The sequence below is a fragment of the Punica granatum genome, chromosome 4, assembly GCF_007655135.1.
Source record: "Punica granatum isolate Tunisia-2019 chromosome 4, ASM765513v2, whole genome shotgun sequence".
Taxonomy (NCBI): domain Eukaryota; kingdom Viridiplantae; phylum Streptophyta; class Magnoliopsida; order Myrtales; family Lythraceae; genus Punica; species Punica granatum.
The window spans coordinates 18233430-18253163 of NC_045130.1; the positions used below are offsets into that span (position 1 = coordinate 18233430).

Below are 19734 nucleotides of genomic sequence, written 5' to 3' on the forward strand. Positions count from 1 at the left end.
CTCTGCTCCAGTGCTTGAATCGCGTCCACCTCCTACTCTTCACCATTTGGGTGGTTGTAAATCGCTTCGTCCGCCATAATCAGATTTAGGCAACTCATGATCTGATACCAATTGACACAGCGTGGATCATGGTTTCTCAAGCCTAAATTCAAATTTAGACTCGAATGGAGTAAAACACGTTTAAATCCTAGCGATATGCTAAAAAAAAAGAGTTATGGCAAACTCAAAGTATTATTGATCAATAGGTGTTTTTGAAATATTCCCTTAAAATGAGGTGAATAACATATATATAAAAGGAAGACACATCCCTTGACTCTAGAATACGAAACTGACATCTAAACTCCTCTAGATTACTTTCCTAAAATGAAAAAAGAAAATAATCTGAAATACGAAACTTAAGATTCATGACTCAAGCTAATATAGGAAATAATATCTAATTAAGAGGAACTATATTATAACAATATTCTTTTCTTGTAGCAACTGGAGTCTTGTAGAATATGTGTCGTCACTTTAGGCTGAACTCCTCGTCATAATAGTATAGGATAAATAGAAAAAATATATATTTGAAAATTATTTAAGATAATGTATCAAGTTATATTATTTTCACGTGCAACGGACGTGATTATTTTATCAGTAAATCTTAAAATTTTTTAATTAAACCTGGAAGCGGATTGATTTGAATGGACCGTTCCAATCGGCAGCAAAGCATGGGTGTGCATATTTGGTGAAAATAAAAAAGGTTTCGAGACACTGATGGACCGTTTCTCTTTTTCTTTTTTGAATAAAAATTCGTAAAAAGCGGATGGATAAAACGTAAGGAAGCTAATGGGGCTGTTTGGATTCAGAGTTAAAGTTACTTTGATTTTGATTTTGATTTTAATTGTGAAAAAGGACAAATGAAATGTGATTATAAACTTGACTTGGAAAACGTGTGTTTTTGTTGTGTAGTGTGTTGAGTTAAAATTAAAGTTAAAATTTTTGAATTAGAAAATGTGTATTTTTATTGTGTAGTGTGTCGAGTTAAAGTTAAAGTTAAAGTTAAAATCAAGTAACTCTCAATCCAAACAGGGCATATTTCTTTTTTGGGTGCGAGTGTGGTCAACTCACCAAAGGAGAGTTTTTACCCAATAACATGTTTTCCTTTTTTATTTTAGGACTCCCGACCTCATTTTAAAAAGGAAGAGACATCGAATTATTTGAATCAATCCACATTAGTGAAGGTATCTCTTTTAAATGAATGTAGAAATAGTTTATACTTATGCATTGTGCGATAATTTTTTGTTAATTTCTGTAAAATTGAAAGTAGGTAATTATCACATAATAAAGCATGTTACAAATTACATATTTTATCAAGTAGCACTAATAAATAATAGAAATTGTGATTGCAAACAAATACGTAATATAGCACATTGGAAACACAAATTACAATACTCTAATATAAATTCAATAGGATTGTATTTATACAGTGAATTTCAACAATTTCACATATAACGGGAGTTCTTTCTAATTATTGAGAAATTTTTTAATTTTTCAAGAAATTTAATGATATATTATACATACAAATAATATAGACACATAATTAAAATGCGTTAAATATGGCACAAGCAAAACGTGATGCAATTTCGTTCACTGGAATTGAAAGGTCGATGCAATGTGGAATTGAAAATTTATAATTTCGCTTATGTTGCACATCGTCATCAACGTGCCCTAGCTTTCATATATTATAATTAATACTTGATAATTGATTTAGGGATTTTACTCTTTGATAGGAAAAAACTAGTATAATGCATTAACTGATTGAAACTTTAATTGCAAGATCAATCCAAAGATATCCACAATCATCATGTTGCAAGTGCGAATGGTTATGTATATTATATATATATATATATGTAATATTCTAGATTCACCTTAACTAGCGAATTTATGCCGTGCGAGAGCTTAAAGATTTCCGAAATTTATCTCTCTTATTTATGTATTTGCTACTCCAGAAGAAATGGGGGTCTCGCACCTACCAAAATAAATAAATAAATTTGGGTTCTGTCCATTCTCAGGAAATTTTCAAATAAATTATTACGCATCTCATGTAATTATACATAATATCCTTTTTGGCTATACACAGTAATAATTGTTTTCTCGAAACTTGGAAATATGAGCTTTTACATATTATAACTGATTTTGGATTTTACTTTTTGATAGGAAAATTAGTTTAATGCATTAAGTAATTGAATCTTTTATTGCAAGATCAGTCCACAGATATCCTAAATCATCCTGTTGCAAGTGCGAATGGTAAGTATTTTACATATGTATTATTCTAGATTCACCCTTAACTAGCGAATATATGCCATGCGAGAGCTCGAAAATATCCAAAATCTCTCTCTTATTTATGTATATTTTACTACCCAAGAAGAAATTGGGTCTCTCTTTCTCAAGAAACTTTCAAATAAATTCTTACGTATCTCAGGTGATTATTACATGCATAACATCCTTTCCGGCTATACACGGGAGGAAATTACTATATTTGAAAACGTGGACTGTTATATATTACTAGACGTTACTGGTGCTATGCACAGTTTGTTGTAACTTTTTATTATTATTTAAAATCTCAAAAACATATAACCATTTTTTTATAATTTTGTAATATGTAGAGATTTTTTTTGTAATGATGATTAAAAAGATAGTCACTAAAATAGTTATCAGAAAAGAAAATTATTTGATATAAAAGAGAAAAGGCAGTGGAAAGAGAGTCTTGGCTGGCCAAAAAAAAAAACAGAGAGAGAGGAGAGAGAAATAGAAAATATGCAAAAAGCATGAAAAGTGGGGTTGAGAGTTATAAAAGGTAAGTAAATTGACTAATTGATCCTTTCATCTAGTGGCTCTTATTACCCTGTTTTATTTTGCCATGGGCAATTCTGATAAGTGAATTTTATGAGATCTTCTCCAGTATAAGTATTACAGATAATTGATTTAGGGATTTTACTCTTTGATAGGAAAATTAGTATAATGCATTAACTAATTGAATTTTTAACTTCAAGATCAGTCCAAAGATATCCACAATCATCATGTTGCAAGTGCGAATTGTTAAGTATTTTATATATGTAGTATTCTAGATTCACCCTTAACTAGTGAATTTATGCCGTGCGAGAGCTTGAAAATATCCATAACCTATCTCTCTTATTTATGTATATTTACTACCAAAGAAGAAATTGGGTCTCTCCTTTCTTAAGAAACTTTCAATAAATTCTTACGTATTTCATGTAATTATATTCATAATATCCTTTCTGGTTGTACACGGCAATAACTTTTTCTGAAACAACTATATTCGGAAACATGGGCTTTTATATATTATAATTGATTTAGGGGTTTTACTCTTTGATAGGAAAATTAGTATAATGCCTTACTTAATTGAATCTTTAATTGCAAGATCAGTCCCAAGATATCCACAATCATCATGTTGCAAGTGCGATTGGTTAAATATTTTACATATATGTTGTACTCTAGATTAACCCTTAACTAATGAATTCTTGCGTATCGCATGTAATTATATGCATAATATTCTTTTTGGACTATACATGGCAATAGTTTTTTTTTCCTGAAATTACAATAATGGAAACTTTCGATTCTAGTTTCCATGTAAAATGACCTAGAGAGTCCACATGAAATCCTCAGCAGTATCTTCCATTGCCATGCAAAATATGGCAATTGAATAGCATGTTTCACTCCACCGCAACATACATACATACATACATATATATATATATATATATATAGAACCTACATGAATACCCACAGTGTATTGGCAGCACACAAGTTAACCCATAGGGTTACAAAGTGAGGCCAATCTTTATAGGTTAGGTTACGTTATTGTCGTCATATTACTACTGCGAGTTCTAACTAGATGTTTAGAAAAATGTCAGTGGTTGTGTTAGGGCTTTGTCTGAGCCTGTGTTTCTTCGGTATCAATGTCGACGCTGTCAGCGATTATAGGACTGCATTGACGAAGTCATTGTTGTTCTTTGAGGCTCAGAGATCAGGGAAGCTGCCTACTAATCAAAGGGTTAAATGGCGGGGAGATTCTGCTCTTAAGGATGGCAGTGACGCCGGTGTAAGATGATCTAACTGTGTCTCCTGGAAAAACTCATAATTTATAATTACTAATATATAAGAACATATGGTGGCAATGGCGCCATGCATCTATAATATAAGATTCTATTTCTACCATCAATTTTTTTTTTGCCTAATGACAAAGTCAAAGTAGATTCATTACAACACTTTCTTCCTTTTTTTTTTTTTTACCTTTCTTGCCGCAAAATAAGTAATTAAAATTGATAATGTACGTTGAACTAAGGTATTAATTATTTGATTTCCAAAGAATTTTGCATGATGAATTTCACCAAGCATTTTTATAGTAATACCATTATCTCTTCTCTTCCAAAAGTGTTGGCTTCTGTTGATTTTTTATTGATGATTCCCTTTCTGGATAATGAAAAGTGTTTAGGGTTCGTCCAGTAAATTTCCATGATCCACGTAATACTCATTTTAGCCATGCAAGCGACTCCATAAAAAGTATTCTCTTATGTGAGTTCATGAAGGCTCGAACTTGATCCTATTAAGTTAGTTTAAGAGCTAACCCAATTAATTGCTTTACCCAGAAAAAGAGAGCTCCCCCAATTGGATTATTTCCCAATTTACTAAAATCGTGATAGAAACTCAATGCTAGGTACATGATTTATTATATTGTTTTTTCAAATATATGGGATGTTTATGAGCTGGGATATGAATCAAAATGGAATAAAGAAGCATATAAGTTCCACGAAATCGAACCTAAATCCTTTTGATTTCGAGTCCTTGCCTTGTGCCATTAAACTAAAATTCTTTCCTTATAATTTCCTATATTATAATAAGAACTAAAATTTGTGGAAATATATTTCCACATGCTATGTATATATTATTGTGTAAAAATCGTGAACGACTTGGATCTAAGATATGGCCAACCTTCGTGGTGTTAGACTAACTTGGAGTGGTGATCGTACCGTTGGATGCTCTGGCTTAATAATTTGCAGTATCATCTCTTAATTTTTACATGAATAATCTCGTACATTTGTCATCACACAGGTTGATCTCTCGGGAGGGTATTATGATGCCGGTGACAACGTCAAATTTGGGTTCCCAATGGCCTACACGATAACGCTTCTGGCATGGGGCGCGGTGGATTTTGAGGGTAAGCTGAAACAAAAGGGCGAGCTATCTAATGCCCTCGCTGCCATCAGGTGGGGCACCGATTACCTCATCAAGGCCCACCCCGAGCCCAACGTTCTCTTTGGCGGGGTTGGGGACGGACAGGCCGACCACTCCTGCTGGCAGCGTCCTGAGGACATGACCAGCCCTCGGACGACTTACAAGATCACCAACCAGAGTCCAGGTGCCGATCTTGCTGCTGAAAGCGCAGCTGCTTTAGCTGCTGCATCCATCGCCTTTCAATCGACTGACCGCAGTTACTCCAAACAGCTCCTTACCCACGCCAGACAGGTAAAATGTTTATACCCCTCACATGAAATGAATTACGTTACGAAAGTCAGACTAACTTGCTAGGATTAATATGCAATTGGGCCAGCTCTTCGACTTTGCTCGGAACCACCCAGGACAGTATCAGTCCAGCATTCCCAGTGCCGGATCATTCTACTCCAGCAGTGGATATCAGGTACATATCACTGAGTTATAAGGCATCCAAAAGTGACATAATAACGAAATTTTTGAAAAAAGGGTGCAGATGATTGTACGCAATAAATACATACGTATGTTTAAAGATGTTTGATTCAGATTTCGATGTCTGCTAGGATGAATTGTTGTGGGCAGCGGCTTGGCTTCAGAGGGCTACTGATGAGAAAACATACGTAGATTTCCTCGGACAGGCAAGTGGGACGGGCGGTGCTCGGCAACAGTTCTCCTGGGACGACAAGTATCTTGGTGCCCAATTGCTCGTTGCTAAGGTTCGGTTTGGTTGGATTTGATTTGTGTACTCCTCAACAAACGAATCTGTTCGTAGTAATCTACAAAGTTTTCTTCTACAGCTGGTGCTGGAAGGGAAGGCAGGGAGCTCGGGAATATTTGGACAGTACAAGTCTGATGCCGAAACGTTCCTCTGTAACTATGCCCAAAAGGGCAGCGGCAACTTCAAGATGACGGCGGGAGGGATGCTGTGGTTCCTTCCCTGGGGAAACCTTCAGTATGTCGGAGCAGCTTCCCTTGCAGCAGTCTCATATGCGTCTTACCTCTCCGCCGAAAAGGCCACCATCCAGTGCCCTGGTGGCTCCGTCTCAGTTTCCGATCTCTATGCGGTCGCCCAATCCCAGGTACCCTACCTTAATTATATATCCATCCAACACACCAGATTTCAGTTATAGCATAGAGATACATTCTAATGAATACTTTTTTTATTCAAATTATTATTAGGCGGATTACGTGCTGGGGAATAACCCAAAGGGACTGAGCTACATGGTCGGATTTGGGTCGAGCTACCCGACACAGCCCCACCATAGGGGGGCTTCTATCGTATCGATCAAGAAGGACGCAACCCCCGTAACATGCCAAGGTGGGTTTGATTTGTGGTTTAATAGAATCGCTCCCAACCCGAACGTGCTGGACGGCGCGATTGTTGGTGGCCCTAATGAGCAGGACGGGTACACCGACTCAAGGAGCAACTACCAGCAGGCTGAGCCCGCCACAGCAACCGTTGCCCCTTACGTTGGGCTTTTCGCAAGTCTTGCTTAGTTAAGATTTTTAGTTTTAAATTTCGCGTAGGAAAATAGTTGGACATTGAATAAATAGTTCAATGCATGTCTGCCTATTGACTTAAAGTATATTACAATACAACTCTAGAATTTTAAGCAAGGAAATATTAATAAATTCTACCCATCAAAATTAATTTTCTTCTTTACAATAAAAGATGAACTACACAAGGAAGGTCATTTACTGCTATGGTATAAGTCATGATGGAATTACCGAGTGGTCTCTAATTCAATTATCGTCAGTACCTATAATGCCTTTCATCTACTTTTCTCTATTTTTGGGTCCCATGAACCTCTCCCCTCTATATCTATTATAATAATAATAATAATAATAATAATAATAAAAGGTAAATTCTACAATGAAACGTCAAATTATATTGTATGGTGAAAAACTAGTTTTTTTCTAGTCCTTTTAATATTGAAGACAATGTTTTGACCTATAGATCCTTTCAATGATATCACAAATTCATCAAGCCATATATAAAGTACAATAAAATTAGAGGGTCGCTTACGTATTGATAGCGTGTCGTTAACGTATATATAAATTAAAACCCTCTTACATGTTGATGACACATCGCTAACGTATTCAGCTTATATTAGACTGGTTTTCTTTAAAAACCGATTTTTATGGTCTGGTTCGGTAATGTGGCAATGATGGTGACATGGTAGAATGTGATTGGTACATGTGATGGAAAGACTCGAAAATAGTGGTATTGTATCGTAGACTAAAATTGTAAAATGAAAATATAAAGGACTATAAATACTATGGTAAAATATGTAAATAATTAACGGATGAGATCAAAAGTCGATAAGATCTAATGGTTGAAATTAATATTCCATCATGAAATACAAGTTGGGTTTCTATTGTAGAATCTACCTAATAATAATTACTAATATAGAAGTATATATAGAGCTACACAAATTGTTTCTCCTCATTTCACTTCCTAAAATGCCCTCCCAATTTTATGTAATTTTCAAATATACCCCCCCAACCCCCAATAGAAGGTTTCCTCGACATGGTTATTCCAAAAGACATATTGTCCCCCATTAAGATTGCTTAAATAAAACGATTTCTCCTCCCTGCCTTTGATAAGGGAGGATTTGTCTATGAAATGGGTACAATTTAGACTTGATTTTATGTTGTTTTCATGGTATCTAATGCTTGGATGACGGTTTCTAGGAAAACTTGTGTGAGAAAAGAGTTGGAGGCAATTTGATGTATATTCGAGATGAATTGGAGATCATTGAAGTATCAAGATGGAACTTACAAGGAAGTTCAAAATCAATCCCCGATTTATTTGCAAATCCAAAGATTCCCCTTCAATTACAATGGGAGTTTTTAGGAAATCTTTAAAAATAGGTTCATTATTGTTTCCTATTTTTGAGGGAGATATATAAACCTAAGGATCATCTAGGTTTAGGGTTTTTTAGTTTTTGGAGAGGAGAAATTGAGAATGGAGGCAGGCGGCTGTGGAGTGTTCTTCCAACGATAGTCAGTTTTCATGGATTTCTACAAAGCCATGTGTGGCTAATTTGTTTCGTTTGACTTGAGAACGGAAACCTCACGGTTTAGTTGTGAGGAACAGGTTTTAATATTTCAATTTCAGCACTTATTCATTCTTGGATGTTATCGTTACAAGTATTCTCTCATGGTCGTGAATAGGATACTTGTAAGTTAGCTTATCGACGACTATTACAGAGTTTGTAGAAATTGATTTGAAGCAAGACTAATTAGGAACGAACGGTAGTTGCTGCCCTAATTGGTTAGAGAATGATAGGACGAGTCAATTAATTGACGAATCGATTAATCGCTCAGGTTAAGGCATCATTGTGCTTAAAGTTGTTGCTTAGTTAATTAGGGAATCGGTCGATACCTTGTTAACTACTTGATAAACTTACTAGTTAGACGTTGTTTTGACTAGTTAGAATTTAGATGCTAGTTGATTCCTTGCGGTTGTAGGAACTCGACTCTAAGCTGCTGAAATTTACATTCTGATGCTTCTATGATCGTCCGTTAGGTGGTTTTCGAACTCAAGTCCTACGTCTCCCGATTATTGATTACTCATTCTTCCTTGCACTTTTAAATTGTTTTTGCTGCAATTTAGTTTCTTAATTATCAAAATTCCCCTTTCGTTAGTTTTGCTAGCTCATTGGTTTAGAGAACCCCTTAGTCTCCTTTGGGATTTCGACTCCGCTCTCACCCTTATCTTACTACAAATTTTGGGGAAACCGATTTTATTTTGGGGGCTTCGACGGGTCATGCCAAAATTTGGCGCCGTTGCCGGGGAGGCAATTTAATTCTCTTAACTGTTGAGCTAATATATGCCCCGTTCTTCTCGTACAGGTGAAATTATCTTTGATCCAGAGATCGAGAAAACCGCAAGGGCGGATGGGAGAGCCAAAAGGGTAACCGACAAACTGGTGGAGCCAACCTCTTCTTCCAGTGACAGTGAGAGTGAAGAAGAGGAAGAACTGACTCCAATCACAATGGCTAGAGAACGAACATGGAGGGAGCTAGCAGCTCCCGACTTGAACCAGCAATCATTATGTATTACATACCCAGAAATAGAGACTGCCTTCAAGCTGAAATCAGGGCTGATACACCTTCTACCAACCTTCCACAAACTTTCAAGAGAGGACCCACATAGGCATCTCAAAGAGTTCCACACCGTGTGCTCCACGATGAAACCTCGAGGGGTGATAGAGGAGCAGATTAAGATGAGAGCCTTTCCTTTTTACTTAGTTGACAAGGCCAAGGATTAGCTCTATTACTTACCGCCGGGGTCCATCGCTACATGGAATGATCTAAAGCGTCAATTTATCAAGAAATTCTTCCCAGCTTCAAGGCTAGGCACCATTAGAAAGCAAATCGGTGCCATTCAACAATTCTCAGGCAGGACGCTATATGAATATTGGGAGCGTTTTAATCAACTTTGCGAGAGCTGCCCCAATCATCAGATCTAGACCAGTTCCTACTCCAACATTTCTATGAGGGTTTGCTCCCTATAGATAGAACCTTATTAGAGGCAGCAAGTGGAGGAGCGTTAGAGGATAAAACGTTGCGTGAAGCTCAAGATTTGATCTCTAGAATGGCAGCTCATTCTAAAAAATTCAGAGGTAGACAAGATTCAGTTCCTAGGAAAGTGAACGAGGTGGGAAGCTCGAGCCTAGAGGGCCAGATATCCGAATTAACAACTCTAATGAAGCAAGTGGTATTGGGTCAAGTATAAAGCACCAAGGGCATATGCTTCCTCCAAGGCCACGCCACCGACGCTTGCCCACAGCTACAGGATGAACCCGATCAGCAAGCAAATGCCATCAGTAGGTTCTCAAATCATCAAAGGCGGTACGATCCATACTCCAATCAGTACAATTCGGGATGGAGAGATCACCCCAATTTAAGATACGGACAGCAGAATCAGCAGCCACCACCACAGACTTTCAGATATAAGAAACCCGATCCTCCACTTAACCAGGAATCGGACTCTTCGACATCATTGGAAGACCTCGTCAAGAGCTTAGCAACTAACACCCTTTCATTCCAAAAAGAGGCAAGGTCAAGCATTCAAAATCTGGAGAGTCAAACGTCTCAACTCGCCACCACCGTAAGTAAACTAGAAGGTGCGAAAGGGAAGCTACCTTCCCAAACGGAAATAAACCCAAGGGAGAATGCAAGTGCAATCACGCTAAGGAGTGGGAAGGTGTTGGAACTCGCAGGTCCTTCTGAAAATCGAGCACAAGACAAAATTGATGAGAACAAAACAAGAAAAGAGAAGTAGACCGACGGGACGAAGGAAGACAACATTAACACTCCCATCCAAAAGATATCATTCCTCCACCATTCCCGGGTCGATTCGCGAGAGCTAAGGAAGAGGAAGCGGAACAAGAAATTCTCGAGACTTTCCGGAAGGTAGAAGTGAATATTCCTCTACTCGACACAATCAAGCAAGTGCCCAGATATGCTAAGTTCCTCGAGGAACTATGCACCAACAAGAGGAAGATGAGCAAGGGAGAAAAAATAAGTGTGGGGGAGAATGCATCGGTCGTAATCCAAAGGAAAGTGCCACAAAAGTACAAGGATCCAGGTATGTTTACCATTCCATGCACTATAGGTGAGAAAAGAATTGAGAAGGCCATGCTAGATCTAGGTGCATCCATAAATGTCATGCCTTTATCCATTTACAAGATTTTGAATTTAGGGCCTTTGAAAGACACTAGAATCATCGTTCAGCTTGCTGATAGGTCTAATTCATACCCTGAGGGAATGATTGAAGATATGTTAATTAAGGTCAATGAATTCATCTTTCCCGTAGACTTTTATATCATTGACATGGGTGACACGCATAATTCTAACTCGTTACACATTTTGCTTGGAAGGCCATTCATGAAAACGGCCCGAACAAAAATCGATGTGTATAATGAAACACTTTCTTTAGAATTTGATAGAGAAACGATTACATTCAACATATTCGATGCTATGAGACATCCGGATACTTTGGAATCTAGATCTTGTGTTGATGTAATTGATTCGTTTGTTCGAGATGTGGCAGAACAAATTTTTGTGCAGGATGAGGTCGATTGGGCAATCCAGCAAATCAAGGATGACTATAATGCCTAATGGGAAGAAGATGGAAGAGCAAACGATTCAATTCAGCCCTTAAAATCACTTATAGATGTGACGAGAAGGTTTGAAAGTTCAATTGTACCATTACCGACCTCCGCTGATCGGATTCTCCCTTCTATTGTGCAGGCCCCCAAGTTAGAATTGAAGAGGCTTCCAGAGAACTTGAAGTACGTTTACTTAGGTGAAAATGAGACATTGCCAGTCAACATCTCAAAGAAACTAACAAGGGTGCAAGAAGAACAACTAATTCAGGTTTTGAAGGAGAACCATGCAGCCATTGGATGGATGCTCGCAGACATCAAAGGCATAAGTCCCTCTGTGTGTATGCACCGAATATTATTGGAGAAAGATGCACAACCGTGGCAAGACCCATAGAGGAAGCTTAATCCAACAATGAAGAAAGTCGTTATGAAGGAAATACTTAAGCTCATGGATTTAGGAATTATCTACCCCATATCAGACAGCCAATGGGTAAGTCCGATACATGTGGTTCCTAAGAAAATAGGACTCACCTTGGTGAAAAACGAGCGGGATGAGCTGGTTTCGACAAGAGTGCAGAACGGGTGGCGAGTGTGCATCGACTACCGGAAACTTAATGCGGTTACCTGGAAAGATCACTTTCCTTTGCCTTTTATCGATCAGATGCTTGAAAGACTCGCTGGTAAGTCATACTTTTGTTTTCTCGACGGGTATTCAGGATATTACCAAATAGTGGTAGCACCATAAGACCAAGAGAAAACAACTTTTACCTGCCCATTCGGTACTTTTGTTTATTGTCAGCACCCCATTTTGGCTCACCAGTTTAGGTAACGCCTATCAATAGCAATTCAAACTATGACTTGAGCAGGAATACAAAAAACAGCTCGGCAGAGCAAGAAATCACTATTCACCTCAAGTCAGCAAAATTGAGCAGATGACATATGCACATGACAGAAGAGTAGCCTTGGTTATCAGAAGCGAACAGAGTGATCAGAGAACTCAATAATGTCTGAAACCGGCATTTCCAGTGTACTACATGGACAATCCTATTTTCCGATAGTTCACTCGTCCGTCGGAAGATAGCCAATATTGGACCTCAAAAATCCACATCGATGCCAAACAGATGAAAAGTGTCTTGAAACGCATTTCGCAAATCATCTGCTCTATACAGAACAACTTTCTGTATACATAAAAATTTTCAGTGGAAGTCCAAAAATGCCGGTTTCTCGGAGAAAAGTTAATTCCAAATATCAGATGTGGCCATGTCCCACAATTATACAGAGTACGAGCAATGCTTCAGATTATCTTTTGGAAGCCATACAAACACTCTAAATGACTTCCGAGCGATAAAATGGGCATACCCCTCTTCGGAAGAGCATAACCGGAGTCTGATCTGACGGAATTACGGCAAATGAAGTTCATACTACATTGCCCTGAAAACTCCAGCGGACATTCGCAATTGGGCAAAACAGACAGCAAAACCCTTCTTGGTTTCCCGAGTAACCTCCAAGGAGCACAAAAGACCATTTTCAGTGGAAATCCATATACGAAGGTCCTCTTTGGGGAAACTTGACGCCGGATGGTTGGCAATTCCAGTGCCACTTATCTCAAGGTTCAATGTGGAATCGTCGGAATGAATCATACAACTCATCCAGACCCCTCGAGCAGTGCTTTAAGGGTCTCAGATGCACTTTTCATATCCTTAGAGGCCCAATCTCGACAAATAGAGATCACAGTGATCTCCAGATCGCCCAAGAAACTCAGAAAGCAATCTGAGAAATCTAGTTTCGGTCTCTTAGGACATCTCCGGCTCCATATTTGCATTTACCGGCTTAAGGGTCAAGTGCCCACGTAATTTGACAATTTATGTCAAAATGACCGACGTGGGATGCAGATACAAGATATGTTGTCAGAAATAGGTAAACTCGCTCTGAATGCATAAAAGGAGCAAAACCGGCTTCCGAGCCTCATACAGACATTTGGCAATTTCTCATGGAAAATGTCAATTTCGGATTCATTAAATCCGTTCCCTCGCGTATATCGACAATTCGAAGTTCAATTCAAACCACGAACTTCGAATACGCGACTAATCGAGACCCGAGCTTTTTCTCGGTTTCTCCTCTTCGGTCGTGGGACCCATGGGCTACCCAAGATGAGTCACCCCTTGCTCTAGAAGCTTCTTCTTCTTCTTCAATGCAAGAAGCCAACTTGCCCTCTCTTAGCCAAAATATCTTGGAGAGGTTGAAGACAACACTCAACTTGTCATCAATGCTCATCAATGCTCATTAATGTCTTATCTCTTCTTCATTAATGCAATGGAAGAAGATGAGGCTTGATATTTTCTTAATCAAACCGAAATTTGCTAAGCATGGAGATTAAGAGCACTTGCTTTTGCTAATTGTGTCATTAGCTTTGCCTATAAATGGCCCAAAAGTGATTAAGATAATCACTTCTCCTCTTGCACACTCTCTCCAAGCTTTCTCCCTCAAGAAAAGCTCTCAACTCCATAGCCAAAACCAGCAAGCTTCAACACTTCAAAACCAAGAGAGAAAAACCGAAGAAAACCCGAAGAAAGCTTTGAGTTTCTTAAGTCGGAAGCCGATATTCATCATCACGACTTCAGTTCAAAAATTCTCAAACTCCATGGATCACATGTTTTGGACCCAAGGAGTTCATTTATGAACTTAGATTTTTGGTTTGAAGTCATTTGCTCATCATTTCAGGTCATTTAGGTGATTTCGGGTGAAGGACGTGCTCTCGGGTGAACAGTACAGCCGTAGCCGCACAAATGCGCACGCCCATGCGCCCGCGCACGCCCGTGCGCCCCGCGCGCCTCCTGTGCACTCTAGCCGCACGCCCCGTGCCCCTAGCTCCCCGAACGTGCATGCCCTTGCACCCGAGCACTCTTCCAAGCGTTCAACCGAGTCACCCGACTCTCGAACACTTCCCCGACTCTTTTCTCGTATCCCGAGGCTAGGTAAAACATTCTCGACTTAGAGAAGTTAGAACCTTTTATATTATTTGCATGGTTATGGAGTAATATGGCGTTTTATGCATGTTTAACTTGCAAGACTTAATTTTTATACACTTTCATGTTATATTATGCATGTTCATCATCATATAACATGTTAGCATGTCGGGAAACGTTTGGATCGACCCTTGGAAGACCTTCCCAACCCAAAATAAGCAAAAGAACTCTCGGGGTTTGCCTCAAGAAGAGGTAACCGAGACTTGGCTTGCTTTCCTCGGGTTAAGAACGGTCTTCTTAGCCCGATCTAAGTTCGATTCCCGAGTTTTCTCGTGTTTTCTTACATGCATGAAGTCGGTATTGTTTTATCGATTCCTTAAATAACTTGTTTGTGCATGTTTGCAAGTTCGAATGCGTTATTCAAATCATGGAAATACCGATTTTCGTTTAATCGTGTCATTTATCATGTTTGTCGTTTAAGCATGCGAGAAATGATTCGAAACGAGACGGGGAAACCTCGTGGAACCCCATTCGGGCCATGGGACTTCTCGGCTATCTCCAAGGAGAAGTAACAGAGAGCCTCTTAGACTCGTACGGGTTGCATGAGGCTTCCTCTTCCCGTTTTGAGTTCGTTCTCGGTTTTCGTGTAATTTGCAATTTATATTATCGTCGAAATATCGCATGAAAATGTCTTTTCAAAACAAAGAATGCATGGATTCGGGTATCGATGACTCATTCGGGTTCATTCGGTTACGAGGGTAGTTTCGGTCATTGGACCAAATATCCTCGATCCTTACGGAACCATCTTAGTCGTCGAGTCACGAATCATTTTCATAATTAATGCATTCGGCACAACTCTTAAGCATTAATTTCACGAACGGGTTAATCGGGACGTTCACACGGTTAATTCATTCAATTTAAACGACTTTGCACGAATTGGACATTAATTTGTAACTCGTGTCGACGAATTACAAAACGGTGTTAATGCCCTTTTCAAAACCCTCATACTTTCAAATCCGTATTGTGTTGTTCTCCTTTTTCTGAAAACAAATTTTCAAATCAAGGGCAAGAACATCATTTTGTGATTTGCCGTCATCTTAGCATCGTTTAAGATGTCAGTTGGGTATTCTATATCAAAATACAATTACCGGACTAATCATTTCACTCGACTTAACCAAATCCTAGAAAATGGTTAGGCGGAACTCGAAGCTCCAAATCTAGAGTCAAAATACAAGTTTGGATCAATTCAGTGGTAATTCAGTGTCACAACACCAAATCACTGTAAAAGCAATCCACACACACGAAACTTGACTACAGACACCCGACGTGTCAGGTTCTCAAACCAAAGACGAATGTTAAAACATTGGTACACGTTTGTTTGTCTAGGGTAGGATTTGCATGCCAAAATACCCTGGATTAATACACTTGCTAATCCACGTACATTCGATGAATACAAACACATTGTCTGTTATTTACCAGCTGCTTGTTATCTTTCCGCACCTGTTTATCATGCGGGTCGAGCCTGATCTCTAGGCCGAACAATATTAGGGCTCAACGCCCTAATCATCGATCACAGGGTTCGACGCCTTAATCAACACTCATAGGGTCCAACGCCCTATTCAGTGAGAGCGTGCATTGAATTTCAGTTTTTCGGTGTTTCCCTAAACTCACAGTGAGTTAGAGCGGAATAATAACCAAACGCGAGTCGACTGGAATTCGGCCATTTGTAATTTGTATTTATTGTTTTCGAGAGCATTGTAAGGATTTTATTTTGTACATTCATTCTGTAAGAATTCCAGTCGGTAAGCGAACGGTCCGAGAGTCGAATTGATCGAATCGATCTAATGCTTGCCCAGATACAAGTAAATCCAAGGTTTTGGTTCACGCAGGGATTCAACCTCCATGGTTCGATGAACTGTAACGCAAGATTGTGAACCAACTCCCCGACATACGGGTTTACTTCTCTCTCGGCTTCTTAACCAACATCGTTTGGTTCACCGAATCTCCGATGTCAAAACGTGTGAGTCGAGTGCAACTTAATTCAAGTGGTAAATAATAAAACATGCAAGCCTAGCAAACCAGAGTACCGAAAGGACGTGCGGGATATAGGCCCGCACGTAACATGAACCCCCGAACACGGATTTTCCAGTTCCGCACAGATCAATGCCTTAACAACAAACTAGGTGTTCCGTACCCCTAGACCCGGGTAACTTATCCGCCCTCGACCTTTGGGTCGTAAAATGATAAGTGGCGACTCCTTCTCTCAAGCGTGTCCGTCACGCGTCCCCATGGGAAGGTGGACACGCCCAAGCCGCGGGATCCAAAAGCGCGCAATGCGGGCCCCGATGAGAGTCTATATTCGGGTCCGTACACTTATTGTCGTATGCCTTTTGGATTGTGTGATGCCCTTGGAACATTTCAACGTTGCATGATGAATGTCTTTTCTGACATGATAGAGAACTGCATAGAAGTGTTCATGGATGATTTTATAGTCTATGGTGATTCTTTTGATCGTTGTTTGGCTAACCTGTCCAAGGTCTTGCATCATTGTATTGAGTCAAACCTAGTACTTAACTATGAGAAATGCCATTTTATGGTGACTCACGGTATAGTTCTAGGTCATGTGATATCTTCTAGAGGCATTGAGGTTGATAAATCCAAGGTTGATCTAATTTTAAATCTGCCATACCCATTTAACGTTCGAGACATTCGAGGTTTTCTTGGCAATGCAGGTTTTTACCGGCGATTTATAAAGGATTTCTCAAAGATAGCTCAACCATTATGCCATTTACTTCAGAAGGACACTAACTTTGCATTCGGAGACAACTGCAAGGAAGCGTTCGATAACCTTAAGGAGTTCCTTACATCATCTCCAATCATCCAACCACCTGACTGGGATCTCCCTTTCGAAATCATGACCGATGCAAGTGACTACGCTCTAGGAGCTGTTTTGGGGCAACGAATGGATAAACGCAGCCATGTGACCTATCATGCCTCTAAAACCTTGGATGCAGCGCAACACAACTACTCGACCACGGAAACGGAGCTTTTGGCCATTGTATTTGCATTAGAAAAGTTTCGATCGTATTTGCTGGGATCAAAAGTTGTTGTGTTTATTGATCATGTTGCACTTAAGTTCTTATTGGCCAAGAAAGAGTCTAAACCTCGATTAATTTGTTGGATCCTTTTGCTGCAGGAATTTAACTTAAAGATCAAGGATAGGAAAGGATCTGAGAACTCCGTGGCAGACCACCTAAGCCGACTTGTGCGAGGTGAAGAACCCCTCCCTATCTCCGACTGCTTCCCTGATGAACGCCTCTTTCACGTGTAAGGAGACGAGCCCTGCTATGCCAATTTGGTAAACTTCGTTGTAACAGGTACATTTTCCCCTGGATTAACTAAGGCAAAACGGAACAAGCTGCGTAGTGACTCTAGATATTACATATGGGACGAACCATATCTATGGAAGTTGTGTAGAGATCAAGTCATACGTCATTGTGTTCCCAACAATGAGATTCATTCAATCCTAGCACATTGTCATTCCGATGCATGTGGTGGGCATTTTGGGCCCAAGAGAACCGCTAGGAAAATTTTGGATAGTGGATTCTATTGGGAAACGTTGTTTCGTGCCGCACATGGATTTTGTAAGGGTTGTGAAAGGTGTCAAAGAGTCGGGAATATATCTCGTAGGAACGAGAGGCCTCAAATGCCCATGCTATTTTGTGAAGTTTTCGACGTTTGGGGCATGGAATTCATGGGACCTTTTCCTAGTTCATTTGGTTTCAACTACATTTTGCTTGCCGTTGATTATGTCTCTAAATGAGTTGAAGCAAAAGCTACTCGGACTAACGATGCTAAAGTTGTTGTAGGATTCTTGAAATCTAACATCTTTAGTAGATTTGGAATTCCACGAGCCATCATAAGCGATCAAGGAACCCACTTTTGCAATTGCTCCGTCAAAGCATTGATGAAGAAGTATGGAGTCCATCATCGTGTAGCGACCACATACCATCCTCAATCCAATGGCCAAGCCGAGGTGTCCAACCAGGAAGTTAAGAGCATTTTGGAGAAGACGGTCAATCCATCAAGGAAGGATTGGAGTTCGAGATTGGATGATGCGCTTTGGGCCTACATAATTGTGTATAAGACTCCAATAGGTATGTCACCGTACGGTTTGATTTTTGGAAAGCTTTGTCATTTACCGGTTGAAATTGAGCACAGAGCCTTTTGGGCGGTCATATAATGCAATATGGATTTGAGGCGTTCCGGTGAGGAAAGAAAATTTCATTTGCAAGAACTGAAGGAAATCTGCCTCTAGGCATACGACAATGCGACCATGTATAAGGAACGCACTAAATTGCTTCGTGACAAGGTACTCCTTCGGAAGGATTTCTCCATTGGCCAAAAGGTATTGCTTTTTGATTCAAGATTGAAACTCATGCCCAGTAAGTTACGTTCTCAGTAGAAAGGTCCTTTCGTAGTTTATAATGTGTTGTCTAATGGGGTTGTTGAAATTCAAAACTTGGATACGAACCAAATTTTCAAGGTGAATGGACATCGGTTGAAACCTTTTGTCGAGAATTTTGCAGTGTCTCTACTGGAAGAAGTGCGTTTATCGCACCCTATCTACATGGATTAGCAGGTCAACGGCATCGTCAAGCTAACGACATTAAACTAGCGCTTATTGGGAGGCAACCCAATCTTGAATTTTCCATTTTATTTTGGTTTCCCTTATTTTATTTTTATTTTTATTAACTCCATAGATAATCAGAACCCTTTTGTGTTGCAAGAAACATCGAATATGAGAGACAAACTAATCATGGATTATGCGGGTTAAGGGAAGGAAAATAATGTGGTCAGTCATCTTGCAGTAAGGCACCCTTGGGGCTTAGTCACATCATCACTTGTTTGGCCAAGCACTTTGAGGATTACCATCCTGAGGAAACCAAGAACGAGGAACACAATCCACTTGCTAACTCCTCACCACCGCCGCAACAGCAAATTATTGCGCCTAACTCTCCAGCTACCCATGGCAATCCAACACAGACCGCACCTGGACCGCTACGAGAAAGGACAAAGGCGCCAAGGTCGGATGTTAGAATGCATCCTAGCTCATCATGACTTTTCGATTGATCCACCATCCCCATCACCGTCACCACAGCCCCACTAGCCATAGGGAAGTCTCATTTCTCTCTCTTTTACTTTGTGTCTCTCATTCTGTTTTATAATTTGTGTTTGTGTCTTGCATATTGTGTTGTGTTGCTCACATGGAGGACCATGTGAGTCTTAAGTGTGGGGTTTTTTTTATTCTATGTGCATATCACTTACATCTCATTGACATTCGCATGTTGCATTCTAGATAGCTGCATACTCATGAC

General features: G+C 39.6%; 1 protein-coding gene across 1 annotated transcript; it reads left to right on the forward strand.

The window, feature by feature from the left end:
* The first annotated feature begins 3907 nt into the window (after positions 1–3907).
* On the forward strand, positions 3908–6877 carry LOC116204207 (endoglucanase 14-like). Its single transcript, XM_031536285.1, has 6 exons — positions 3908–4102; positions 5113–5526; positions 5612–5698; positions 5835–5987; positions 6069–6350; positions 6451–6877. The coding sequence occupies exons 1-6, from the start codon at positions 3908–3910 to the stop codon at positions 6766–6768; spliced, it is 1449 nt and encodes a 482-aa protein (XP_031392145.1). The 3' UTR covers positions 6769–6877.
* The last annotated feature ends 12857 nt before the right edge of the window (positions 6878–19734 follow it).